Source organism: Vespa mandarinia, chromosome 9, assembly GCF_050613455.1.
Source record: "Vespa mandarinia isolate Hongniang chromosome 9, ASM5061345v1, whole genome shotgun sequence".
Taxonomy (NCBI): Eukaryota; Metazoa; Arthropoda; class Insecta; order Hymenoptera; family Vespidae; genus Vespa; species Vespa mandarinia.
Genome location: NC_140818.1, coordinates 6,602,555 through 6,616,610, shown reverse-complemented (window position 1 = coordinate 6,616,610; position 14,056 = coordinate 6,602,555). Strand labels below are relative to the sequence as shown.

General features: G+C 32.3%; 2 protein-coding genes across 6 annotated transcripts in view; both read left to right on the top strand.

Moving 5' to 3' along the window:
- The window catches only part of LOC118443354 (protein turtle homolog A), a 29,997-nt gene extending 21,931 nt beyond the window's left edge, over window positions 1-8,066 (top strand). For 2 of the 5 annotated variants that reach the window (XM_035870196.2, XM_085659365.1), the window contains 7 exons: window positions 466-780; window positions 1,076-1,227; window positions 1,331-1,475; window positions 1,849-2,142; window positions 2,426-2,815; window positions 4,185-4,496; window positions 6,959-8,065. In XM_035870196.2, coding sequence (XP_035726089.1) covers window positions 466-780; window positions 1,076-1,227; window positions 1,331-1,475; window positions 1,849-2,142; window positions 2,426-2,815; window positions 4,185-4,496; window positions 6,959-7,563 — 2,213 coding nt within the window. In that variant the 3' untranslated portion in view covers window positions 7,564-8,065. Of the gene's footprint in view, window positions 1-465; window positions 781-1,075; window positions 1,228-1,330; window positions 1,476-1,848; window positions 2,143-2,425; window positions 2,816-4,184; window positions 4,497-6,958 lie in introns of all 5 variants that reach the window. The other 3 variants (XM_035870201.2, XM_035870199.2, XM_035870198.2) reach the window with 3 other exon arrangements.
- A 705-nt stretch (window positions 8,067-8,771) lies between these two features.
- On the top strand, window positions 8,772-12,468 carry LOC146872775 (uncharacterized). The gene is made up of 3 exons (XM_085659438.1): window positions 8,772-8,994; window positions 9,776-9,941; window positions 12,224-12,468. The coding sequence occupies exons 2-3, from the start codon at window positions 9,869-9,871 to the stop codon at window positions 12,466-12,468; spliced, it is 318 nt and encodes a 105-aa protein (XP_085515564.1). The 5' UTR covers window positions 8,772-8,994; window positions 9,776-9,868.
- Window positions 12,469-14,056: the final 1,588 nt, after the last annotated feature.

The following is a 14,056-nucleotide window of genomic DNA, read 5'->3' as shown; positions in this document are numbered from 1 at the left end:
TCATCGCGTAACGAGTTTGACTAGCTTTCGGTTGGCGAAGGGCAACGCGATTTCGAATTAATTAATCGAACGCAGTAACCGTTCAACAGGTGTTGACCTCATCTGCGGCTAGCCGCATTTTCATTTTCTCGATTGGATCAGTCAAAGAGATGGCTAACTTTCCTTTCTAGTTTTATTAAAACGTTGAATCAACCAATGTTATTATGAATCGAGATAGTTGTTTGAAGATTTCTCATTGTTGGTTAAACTTTACTTTTTAATTTCAATGCTCACTCTTTTATTTAATTGATTTATATTGTATTTATAGTTTGATTATATACCCGTGTGATTTTAAAAGCTTTTAAAAATAAAATACTTCTGTAATTCTTCCTTAACCTGTTAGTTTCATGAAAAAATAAATATTTTTGTTAACCTGACTGCGCCGATTAATCGTCGGCCCTTTTTTTTTTTTTTATCGAACAATAGTGCCATCAAAGAAACCGGTGATCTACATGGGCTCGAGTAAAGTTCTGGCGAAGATATTACAACCCTTTAACGAGGGTAGCGAGATGACGCTATTGTGCGAGGTGATCGGAGGCACGCCACCACCGAGGGTCACTTGGTATTTTGAAGGAAAATTACTCGACGATACGTACACGTTAGAACATGGAGACGTTACTATAAATCGTTTGGATGTATCGCGAGTTACAAGGGATTTTTTAAGGGCTAGGTTGATTTGCAGAGCGAGCAATACACAACTTATGTCTCCGTTAACATCCGAGATTATTCTCGACGTTAATCGTGAGTTTTTTAATATCTCTATTGAATATCTTCTAGCTTGTAGAGTGTAAAAATGATTTTCAAGATTTTTTATTTGTTTTTTATTTTTCTATCTTTTTTTTTTTGTCTTTTTTCTATTTTTTTTCTATTTTTTTTTTTATTTTTTTTTTTATTTTTTTTATTTTTTTTTTATTTTTTTCAGAATCATATGATTTTTAATTTCGTGCTATTCCGTGAAATCTTTTGATATTTTTGCAGACTGGAATATCATTTTGAGAGACGAGTTAATATATTCGAGTTCTTTTTTTTATTTTAGTAAAACCATTAATAGTGAATATAACAAACAAACGAAATCACATATCGGCATTAAGAACGTACGAAATAGAATGTGCGAGTTCTGGTTCAAGACCGGAAGCCATTATAACTTGGTGGAAAGGGACGCATCAAGTGAAGCATATGGCTAGAAATGTGAGTGCAATTGCTATTAAACTGCTACGCGAAATATCAGACGTTATCTATATAACGAATATCGTTTCGTCTTATACGAGCTTAGATACTGAGTTCTTCATAGTTTGCAGATAGTCCGAACATAACGAGAAGTGTGCTGAGTTATGTTCCTACGATCGAGGACGAAGGAAAGTATTTGACTTGTCGTGCCGAAAATCCTGTTGTACCTGACAGTGCCTTGGAAGATAGATGGCGATTGCTCGTTCATTGTAAGTGAAAATAAATTAATCATTAAACGTTGAATATTATTAAAATCATCAACGGTAAGAAATATTATTATATTGCTATTAACTTATATTATTATTATTATTATTATTATTATTATTAAATATCATTTTATTTTTGTATCACTTTAGTGCGAATATATTTATAAATAGAGTAATTCTTTTCTTTTTCAATTTGACATAAGTGTTAATTGAGCGAACAGAGAAATGGAGTGGAAAAAAATGTTTATGGTTAAGAATGATTTATATGTGTATAGAATGAAATTGAATGGCGCATAAGATGATTTCACGCAAGGAGAAAATATTTGTGGGACATTGGAGTTCAGTGGGATCGATTTATCGCGTTTGCGGCTTACAGACGCTCCAGTGGTCACGATCAAATTGGGCTCGAGTTTGCGGGCGAACGATATAAACGAGGGTGACGACGTCTACTTCGAGTGCGACGTCCGGGCCAATCCAAAAGCTTACAAGTTGGCCTGGTTCAAGGACGGCAAAGAATTACATCAGAACGCGACAGCCGGGATCATACTTCCTGGTGGTAATTCTTTGGTTTTGCAGAGTGTAACTAGAAGTTCGGCTGGCGAGTATTCGTGTATGGCTACCAATCTTGAAGGAAAATCTACCAGTAGACCAGTTACTTTAGAGATAATGTGTAAGTTGATCATTTAACAAAAATATATAAGCAATAAAAAGTGAACTTTAATCATTTTAATACGTATAAATTGATATCTTTATATTTAATGACTTTTTATATAATATTATTTGAAATAGAGAAGATTGTATTTAGATTTAGGGGAGATGAGTGGGACGATTTGAACGACATATAATCTTATTATTTATTATAATAATAAATCTCATTTTGATTATTATTAATGATTGTTAATAGGATCGATCTAATAAAGATGAAAGAATGATTTTTTTTTTAAATATTTTAGATGCCCCAATTTGCAAAGAAGGCTCATCAACACAAGTGGTAGGCGCGTTAAAGCACGAGACGATATCTCTCGTTTGCGGTGTACAATCGAAACCACCTCCTACGACCTTTCAATGGACGTTCAACAACTCCGGCGAACTGATGAACGTGCCGGCGAACCGATTCACGCAGGTCAAACCGTTGAGCCTCGTCACGAGCCATTGGCACGGCTCCAGAATGAATTACACGCCGTCGAACGACATGGACTATGGGACGATAGCTTGCTGGGCGAGAAATCGTATAGGGCTGCAGAAAACGCCCTGTCTTTTTCAGATCATTGTAGCTGGGAAGCCATACCCACTGCAGAATTGTACATACGTACAATCGACCGGAGCCTTCTCCTATCGAATGGGTAAGTGACCTGCTCTATCTTCCTATCGTGTTGGCTACTAAGCCAAGTTTATATAAATCGATATTTTTTCTTACATGCTAGCGATTAATAATTATCCATTATTTTCTTATCAATATGGTTAAACATTTACGATTAATTGGCTAACTATATTATTTTTCATGGGATTCTATTTAATTTTTCATTCACCCTTTACAACATTATTTATGAATATGAATTGAATAGGTAAATTATGAATGAAGGTACTTCAATAACTTTAGCCTTTTAATATTTAATAAAAAAATTCGTGCTAATTTGTGTTAATTTGAAAAGTAGGTAATGCCTCTATATTGTGTTTAACATTAAAACGGTTATCGCGAATGTGAATTCTCTTAGAATTTGTCTTTTAGGACGTCTATTAAAGACGATAGGGTAGTTTAGCCAGTGAAAAACGCAAACAGTCGACCGAGAAATGTCTTTTCTCTTTTTCTTCTTTCTATTTCTCTGTATTTCTACTGCTGCTGCCACGTCACGTCGAAAGAAACGGTCGCACATCACTGACGTTTTTTCCGTAGAGTCAGCAGCGTTGTGTACGCTGCCGTTGTCGGATGAAAGAGCTGCCGCTCTGCTTGGAAGGGGAGCAGCTAAGTGCTGAGAAACAAGTGTTCGGATTTCGACGGCACAGCATTTTGCAATGTAGGTCAGGTGCTACCGGTTTCGTAACTTCGACTACCTCGCGATGTTCCCTCTTTGTTTCTTTACTCCCGAAGGATAAATACTTTTTAATAGTTTTGACGAATGCGCTCCCGAGAACGATGGGATTCACTCTTTTTTTCCTTTTTTTTTTTTTTCCTTTTCTTTTTTTTTTTTTTTTATCGTACTATCTTCGAAATCTTACGAAAGGACAAGAAAAAAGAGAAAAAGAAGAGAAAGAGAAAAAAGTCGTTAACGTCGATTTACACCTTTCTATTGAACGACGATAGCGAACGAGGAACGTGTGTCTGTTCGAGAGTTTAAAAAGTATCCAGTGTGAACGCAGCGATATCGCTAAGCTTTATCAAGTTCCATTTGAATTTTTTTCGGATTTTAGGATTTTATATCATATAAAAAGTATGAACGATATATAAAAGCGATGGATTAAAGAAAAATACAATTCCTATGTCGAATCGAAAATGATAAATGATCATTCTAAATAAATTGATGTTGATTCGTTGATTGTTCATGGATACCGACTAATACGTATTATCAAACTTCTAATTTTAATCCCATTACTTTTGAGTTCACTTCATTAACGTAAATTAGTCCATTTCGTTTTTGCCGTGATTAAACTGCAAGAGTTTTGTTGTCTCATGAGAATCGTCCGTGTAGATAAGCACGCGTCTATGTAAAACAGGACACGAAGACTTTAAAGCTACCGACCCGAGGGACGCCGATTGGTTGATCGTCAGATGCTCCGAGGGATTTGACGGTGGTCTACCGTTGACTAATTACGAGTTGGAGGTTTACAGCGAGGATAACGTTTATCATGTAAATACTATTTACTTGAATCACACGGATAGATCAACTGGCCCGGTCTTTGAGGTACCAGGATTGGAACCAGGTTGCAATTATAGGCTACATCTTTATGCCGTAAATGCAAAAGGTCGAAGCGATCCCGTCGTCCTTGAACCTGTTTCTCTCAAAGGAGTCGCCATGTATACAACAGGTGAGAAAAAAAAGAAACATACCTGGATCCTTTTTCATCAATTATTTCCAACCTTTCCGATCCTTCCGATAATACAATCTTTTTAATGGCATAAAAAGACAGATACAAGATTTATGCCTTTTATCGTGAAACGAATGGAGATTTTGTATATATATATATATATAAGAATTCTATATATAGAATTCTATGTATATATATCAGTGTGAACTGAATGATGTATTTGAAAGTGACATTTGTTAAGTTTTCTTCGAAGAAAAGACGATTATAATTGACAAATCTTCATTTAAAATCAATTCTTCGTATATACCTTCCTTTAAGATCTTTATCAATCATTTGTCTTTTTTTACAATATTTATTTCTAATATTACAAGTATAAAGATTGACATTACTTCTTACTATCTTGATAATTGAGATCATAAATGACGTGTATAAATAAAATATATTATAGTTTTGGACTTTTGTAAAGAGACTGCCCGTTATTACATATATGTATGAATAATTAGTTATTTATTGCCGGAGTTTTAGAAGATTGACAGGGAGCAAAGTGTTATCGACAAAGTATGAAATGTTATCTAACTTTAGGCGGTATAGTCTAATATTAACATAAAGTTACAATTAAAAGATATCATAAATTATATTGTCAATATCTTAATTATATGATCAATGTCTGATAATCGAGTATTTGAGTTTCGATAAATGTCATTACAGAGTATCAAAAAGAATATCGCTATTAATTTTCATTCAGATAATAAAAAAAATTTCTTCTGTTGCGAGTGGCAAACGTTAACGAATCATTTTAATAAGAAATAATGAGTATATTGTTGGATGAAGAGAGAGAGAGAGAGAGAGAGAGAGAGAGAGAGAGAGAGAGAGAAAAGGACGTCAAGTCGTGCGTCGCTTGTAGCAACAGGATCGAGAACGTCCTTCAACGTTCTTGTTTACTTTTGTTACTATTATACTCGTTTCCCTTTCTTTTCTCTCCTTTCTCTTTCTCATTACGAGGAAGAGTAATAGTGGAGAGGTAAAAATGAAAAAGAAAGAATTTTTCTTTCTTTTTTCGCCTCTCACGCGAGCCTCCTTCGGTAACATCCATCGCAAGGGCTGAATTAAAATCGCATAAACGAGCCGAGTAGCTCTCCTCATTCTCGGTCGCATTTATCGTCTTTAATTTCCATCCTCATGCGTAATTCATATCGGTTACACGATACGATTCCGTTTTATGAGAAGGTACGCGTGTGCGAGTCCTTCTTTCAAGAGCATTCGCTCGCTCTTCGAGTCTCTTCTTGCTCATTTTGCGTTCACAATTGAATCGTGGCTTACCACCAATTGTGATCTTTTCTTTCTTCTTTTTTTTTTTTTTCCTTTTTCTTTTTTCTTTTTTTTTTTTTTCTTCTTAAATAGCCATGAAACTAGTTAATATGATAATATGTTCAACGTAAGCGAATATGTATGTAAAACGGTGTCACGACGATTATATTAACTGATATACTTTCTAATTTTTTTTTTTTTTTTTAAGGAATATAAAGAGAAAATTTGTATTAGAATATTATTATTAGGGGAATAAAACGATTTAAGATAGATAAGTATATTTAACATTCGAAAAGCCATCTTCTTTCGTATTCTTAAAAAGAATCCTCTCAGAGGACATCGCGTATGTATAAACGAACGTATATATTTTTCATACATACATACATACATACATACATACATACATACATACATACATACGTAGAAGTAGGTAAACACGTAGGAATCCTTCAGAAGAGGCTAACAAGCCACAGCGTTTTCTGAATTCCAAAAAGGTCATCGTTCTCCGCGAACCGGTTCTCCGTTTCCTCTTAATCTTCGCTTCCGGAATCTACCTGCGTTTCCTTCGTGATCCAATAACAGAGAGAAAAAGCGAATTCCGCTTACCGGACACGTCTGTCCGAGATCGGCAAGCGTTCGGACGAGAGAACCCTCTTTCTTCCTTTTCTTCTCCATCCTTTTCCTTTCTTCCTTCTCGTCCTTTTCGATAAGAAGAACGATCCTTTCGAAGACGAGCCAATCTTAGCTCACAGACTTTGCTTCGATTACGCTGCAGTCTTTTCCTCGCAACTCGCCGTGGGTACAAATTAGTCGCCAGTTTGATTTTTCGATTTCTCTTAGAGTCAATTCAAGAAAATCGTTTCGACGAAGAAAAAGAAGACGTAGAAGAAAAAGAAAAAAGGAAAAAAAAAAAAAGAAAAGAATTCGAACGAATCTTTCTAATCAACGTTAACTAAATATTCCTTAAATCCTTAGTGTTTTCTTTCTTTCTCTCTCCTTTCTTTTGTTTTTTATTTTGCTTTTATTTTTCTTTTATTTATTTATTTTTTTTTTTTTTTTTTTTTTATAAATCCCACTACGTTAATTATCAAACATCTATCTCAATACAATATTCTACGTGTAACTTAGTCTATTATTGATTTAATTCTTCCAAGGTCGTGGAACTTCCGAAGAAACTACAGATTACAGTCTATTGGTGGCTTGCTTTGCCGGGGGTATAACAGCGGTGTGCATCCTTATTGTTGGAATAACTTTAACTCTATATCGTCGGAATCATCCGATGCAAGGTATAAAGACATTAACAGAAGTGGTTCAATATGAGAGTAAAGATAATCGAATGTTAGCAACAACTACTACTATGCCCGGCGTGGCCGTTGCTACGATGACAAGTAATACTACTAGCAAGGATATAAGAGATGAGTTTAAAGAACGTAGCAGTGGCATGCCAACAGAATTACCCGACGACGATCCGGACTTGATACCAAACAAGCTCTTAGAGCAACGACCCGACATTTTCGAGCCAAACTATGCGCCAAGTGGAGCGAATAGAACGAAAGACTTTGGATGCCTCGAGGAGCTTGATTTTCCTTCGCCATCCTCGGTTCTACGAGCGAAGGATTCCTGGATCTACCCAAACGGTTACGTTGAGAGAGGAGGATCCGAAAGGAGCCTTAGTCCAGCTCGACCTAGCACGTTACCGGTTCATCGTACTCATGATATCTATACGAGGAGTCTTCGTGTTCAGGAAAGTTGTATATAAATGATTGACTAAAAATAGAAAGAAAGAGAGAGAGAGAGAGAGAGAGAGAAAGAGAGAGAGAGAGAGAGAGAGAATGAGTCAGTCTGTGTGCGCATGCCTGTATGGTAGAACCATTTTGACTATTTCAATCCTCGTACCATACGTTGTTCACTCGACGTTTGTACATAGAGACAATAAATATCGCTAAGGTTCATTGTCCTATCCCTTTTATCGCGTCTTTATCCCAATGCCCTGTTTCTTCTTCAGTCCTTCCTTTTAGAATTTAGGATAATTGTTCAAAGAAGCTAATATCACTTCCCGAAGGATCGCGTTTGTAAATAGACAATAAATCTCTCGTCGTTTAAGATTCCTCGTATTTATAATACCTTTGATTTTCAAATTTTTCGATACACGTTTCCCAATTGTCCTCCTTAATATGGAAAAATTAAAAAACAGTTTATTGGATTCATAAGGTTATGACTGGTATCACATTCGTTTTTCATTTCATTTTTCAGCTCCTCGAGAGTTTATGTAAACGTTTGTATATATGGATAATAAATCTCGTTGTGTAATAATTTCTTAGGATCCATTATTAATTATCCCAATGTTTTGAAACCAACGGTAATTTTTGACTATTTCATTATTACTTTGAAATATGATTATTAATGATATATAAAAGCTCATATATCATTAATTATTTGAAATAATTCTTTTCTCTTTTTCCTTTAATTGGATTGAATTTAAATTAAAAACAAATTAAATACGATATCTGAGCGTATTTTCGTTACGAAAATAGATTATGTTTTTGAGGTAAATTATTAATTTTAGTCGAAATCAAATATAGAGATTGCTATATCAAACGAATTAATTTCGCTTATTTTATATATTTTTATAATTCATTTTACATTTACATATAATTATAATTTATATAATCTATATTGCAATGTATTTAATTTCAAACGAAATCGTAAATATTAATTTCTTAAAACGATCAATTCTTATATGAAACGAGCATGAAATGATCATTTTGAGAATCAAACCAAAATGCGTGACGTTGCGAAGGTACATCCGATCAAGAAATTCCGTTGACGGGAATATTTTTTGCTTTTTGCGAGTAGTCGTTGATTTTCAACGAACGGTTTGCTCTGCCGACGGATTCGCCGATAAGCCGCTTATCGTCGTTTCGACGCTCGAAAGGTCCACGTCGATAGTCGCTTTGGTGAGCCGGCCAAGAGCCGACTGGACGTCAAACGGCGTTCGCACGACGAAAACGACGGAAACGTCGTGGCTGGGAGCTTTCTCGCGTGCAAACACACTGTGTTGTCCAGTCCGATAAATCACATCGTTAGGACAACGGCTGTTTCGACCCATCGAATTTCTCCTTTCGCTTGCAACGGAAATAACCTGCTAGCAAGCCAAAGGGTCTTATAGAGAAAGGAAAATGTACTTGCTGTACGTGACAACAAGAAAGAAAAACAAAAATCTGTCTGAACGGATTTACAATTAATTAATTGACGCAGCATCATTTCTTATTATGCACACTTCATTCATTTTTCATACTTCATTCATTCATTTTTTTTTTTTTATAAATTCAATTTTAATTTCATTTTAAATTCTATCTGAATGGTTATTGTAGGTAATTTAATTGTATACATTGCGTATTGTATATTTTTATCGCATACAATATACACGTAGATCTATATCTTAGAATCGTTTTTTTTTCTTTTTTTTTTTTTTTTTTTAAAGCAATTGTTCTAATTTTCACGTAAGCTATCGTTTTTGCATTCAACGAGAATATTTATAATATACTTGTAATATTATTGAAATATTCTTTTCAATAGTTTTGTCTAAAGACTATCCTTTCAATGTACGAAAGAACGAAATTTTTTTATTTATATGGATTTGAATGAATTTTTGAACGATCTTCGAAAGAGTTTCAATATATATATATATAACTATCGTAATTATATGAAATCGTGAATGATCATTAATCCTGTTAGAAAATTTACTTTATATTTGACGTAGAAATGCGTAGAATTTTACGAGATAAACTTAATAGCAATTATATTATTATTAAGATGAGTGTATAATCAATTTATTAATGGAAATTCACACATACCACTATGAGTAATATGATAATATTTTTTCCTTTTAAGAAAGTAATATTTCTTACGCGATAAGAATATTTTTGAGGTAACATTGAAACTATTCCATTCATTTATTTTTATTATAGCAACCGGCATGGCTGTTTGTAAGATTCGTCAAAATTATTCGTACGAGATGTTGGAAAGCTTGAAAGTAAAAGATATTTTTCGTTAAAATCACAATGCGTCGAAAGATACCCCCAGAGCGTTATAGCAACATTAAGAGAATTTCGTCGAAATCGAAAAAAAAGGCGGGTAAGTATGAAATATTTGTTAATCGACGTTTATTAACCTAAACTATGTCAATGTTTTTGACGTAATAATTAATTGTGTCATTGTGTAATATATATTCAATTCCAAAGAAAAGAATCGTAGAGTTTTGATAGACTTCAAACTGCAATATTAATTTTTACATAAATTTCGTGACTCATTTAATGTTTATTAAAAAATGTAAGGAAAGTCGTTAGTCTTTCCTTTTTTTAAAGTACTACCTTTGGGAAGGAAAAATATTCGACGAGATTTCTGAAAAGAAGAATTCGATATAGGATGTGATCTAAAAAAAGAAAAGAAAAAAAAATAGAAAGAAAAGAATATTAAAAAAGGATTAATAAGTCAAAAGAGAAAAATTAAAAATTAAAAGAATTAAAAAATTAACAAAATTAAGAGACGGAAAAAAAATGATCGTGAGGTGGTTATTCCGTTGAGATTTAGCTTTTTATTTCATTTTTTTTCTCGTTGAGCACTCTTTTCGTCATCGAGTTGCAACGAAAACGTACAGGAGATTATTTTTTGAAGAAAATGGTGTGGTTTCACAAGAAGAGTGCTAGTAGAGAAAGTGAAGAATCATCACGAGCATTTGTAAAAGACAAATTGCTTAGCGCACTTTACGAGATGAGCTAACATCGACGTCAGATCGATAAAAGACCATCGAGTATCTAGAAAAGATATGAAATGTTAACATAGTGATGTCATTCGAATATTCTTTTTTTCTTTTTTTTTTTTTTTTTTTTTTTCTTTTTATAGATAAATGAATCATACTTTTTCTGCGAAATTTTCTTATAAAATTTTATAAGTTTATCAGAGGATTGAAAATTATATAAAAACAATTATTTCTAGGTATACGTTACGTAAATATAAATGTATATATGTACGTACGTATATATATTTATATATATATATGTATACTCATATGTATATGAATCTTCACAGATCAATACATTATTAATGTATGTATATTAAAGAAAAGTAATTTTCTTTTGTGTCATATTATATAGCACATCGTTGTTTTATATTTCGAATTAAAAGTAAATTGATGAAAACTCGGAGAAAACGTCTACGTGTAGATTGTCATTCTGTCTAAATGTCTACGTGTAGACAGGATGAGAAGATGATTTTTTCATCATACGAAGTAAAGTAAAAAGAAAAGATTTCGTCGAGCGTTCCCACAGTTTTTTCTTTCTTTCTCTTTCGTTACGTTTCAGTTTAACCATCGAAATTTTACTTTGAAACACTTCCTACATTTTTTTCTTTTTTTTTTTTTTTTCTTTTTTTTTTTCTTTTTCTTTTTTATTCTTTTATATATCTTCTCTTCGTTGCATTGGCAAATTTATGAAAGAGAAATGAAAGTAGATATACAGCGACACATCTTGTCAGTTCGCGAGATATTTTAAAGATTTATATATTATACTTATTATACTAGTTATGATCGATATATTAGTTTCTAACTTTTCGAAACTCAAAGAGAACACATATATAATAAATCTGTGTACTTTACTGTATAATCACGTGATAGAATTTTTGAAAAAAATCAAAGTTCGAAATATTCTACCTATTCAGCTATTAATATACTATACAGAAGGATTCAATAACACTTTGTATTATATTATATTAAAGATAGAAAGAAAAAGAGAGAGAGAGAGAGAGAGAGAAAGAGAGAGAGAGAGAGAAACTAAAAGACTAAATTTAATAAAGCTTGAAGTAATTATATTCAGAAAATTTACAACGAGCTTCGTCGAAAGATCGAAAGAATGCAGTGATTTTTAATGATCGAACATTTTCAATGATGCGTCTTGAGAAAAAAATTTTTGCTTATATATATTATCTTCTTGAATATATTCGATCATATTCGAGGATTTATAGAAATTTTCAAAATTTACATAAAATTTTCCAAATATTATGGAAAATGAAGAATGTTTAAAAGGGAAGAGAATATCAATCGAAAAAATTTGATTCGTATTTAAGTTAGAGGAAAGAAGAAAGCAAAATGTCTAACTTAATCAAAATGAATATTTAAAGAATTTAATAATAATCAGGCTATGAAAGAGATTAGCTTCGTTAGATATATTAGTGGTAATATTAGAGAAAAAAAAAACATTGCAAACATTGTAATATATTTTTTAATTAGTTATGTGTATATATATATATATATTAATTTTGGTTGTGATTGTATTATTTTTAATAATTCGATTGTTATTTTTAAATTATTGAACGGAGTATAGTGCCATAATTCTATTTTTCATTTTTCTTTGACATACCAGTAAATGGAAATTACGTTTTGTCGAGAAGTGCCGAAGCTGTACTGTCAACTATCGTTGAGGGAATCCTTGATGAATCATTGGAAGACGCGAAAAATATGGCAATTATGTCTGATAAGAATTGCGTGACCTGCGAGGAAATGGAAAAGGCCTTGAAGAAGCTTTGCTTACGATTGAACGATCATTTCGTTATTAGTAAGAGCAAGCACGATTTTTCTATAACTGAAACGAATCTATCGATCAATTGATTCTCATTGATAAATCCATTTTTTGTTGATTCATCATATTAATTCATTTATATTATATCTGTATTTCGATTGGAAACAATTAAAAATGTTATATTCTTCTGTCAAACACGTTATTCTTTTCTTGAAATCATATCAAAGATTTATGTATATGTATCTATTGAAGCATTTTACAGAGATATATTACAACGATCAATTACAATAGATATTCAAGTTAGGAAAGGGTTCGGTACGAAGAACAAACTGGATGTAACGAATGTTTTCTCTCTCTCTTTCTCTCTCTCTCTCTCTCTCTCTCTCTCTTTCTATCTATCTATCTATCTATCTCTCTCTATCTCTTGAATTTTGGGATTTAAAGCGGATTTTCGATCGCAATGGATGGCATTGCTGTGGTCCGACGATACAAAGCCTTCCTGTTACAACTGGCTGTCATTCTCGTTCTTTTGGATTTTTCGTTTTATACCGAGTGTCTCATTTAAAATGATACGGTCAAATATCTCCGATTCTATTTGTTTTATAAACAAATGTTTCGAATAAAAGTTGTTAGTTTTTTGAGGGTGAAATGCAATATTTATTGCAGCTATTTCGTAAAGGCCGCAGTTATAACAATATTTTTCTTTTTTTTTTTTTTTTTTTTTTTTTAATGGAAATCAATATTTTATATCTAACAAAAGTTGTAGAGAATATTAATACGAATCCAACGAGCATCTATAGTTTATTTTTTAGATAGACGACTAGACAGTTTTTAGACATATATTACTTCCTCGAATATTTTTTTTTCGTCATTTTAATTATTCATGAATTAAATAAAAAATAGGTGGTGTATATTACGTGAAAAATATTGATGAATATGACAATGTGTATATGAGAATGTGTAGATTTTTCTTAATTGTTTGATAATGTATACGTGCGCGCATGCGTATGTGCATGTGTGTGTGTGTGTGTGTATGTATGTGATTGTAAATTGCTATTATCATAGGAAAAGATATTGGAAATAAGAGATACATTGTAGATATAACGCATATAGGGAGTTAAATAAAAATCCTAAACTATGTTCAGAATTTAGAAAATATACAGTAGTCATTAAGTTGAGTCAAAAATGTCTAATCAATATAGTTTGAAAAATTGATTTTAATAAAATTATAAGAGATTTTTAGCGTTTGGATTTCTGGTGATTCAATCGATTTTATTCATCGTACGATTTTATATTAATTTTTTAAATATCAATAAAATTTATCTTAAGATACTTTTAATTTATATTTTAAATATTAGAAAATGATGAGAAATCATTATCGTTTTTCTATAGATATTTAAATGATAATCTTTTCAAGCTGTCTCGTAAGATTTATTATTTAATCAAATAGGCCAATTAGATATAGTTAATCATAAATTTCTAGATAGTTAAGTAATTCTTAGTGTAATTCAATGATTTTATTTGTGGGTTGAAAGTTTGTAGTTCCTATTTGTAGATACAAATGCTGGAAGTGTTTTATGCAATAGCTATAACGAAAAGCGTTCGCTAGCTATAACTTTTGATAGAAATGGTATTTGTCAATTCTCTTTGAAGTTCTGTATATGACATTTCCTGTGT

Coding starts and splice junctions, on each gene's coding strand:
- LOC146872775 (XM_085659438.1), top strand. CDS start 9,869: ATGCGTCGAAAGATACCCCCAGAGCGTTATAGCAACATTAAGAGAATT. Junction 9,942..12,223: donor GAAATCGAAAAAAAAGGCGG/GTAAGTATGAAA, acceptor TTGACATACCAG/TAAATGGAAATTACGTTTTG.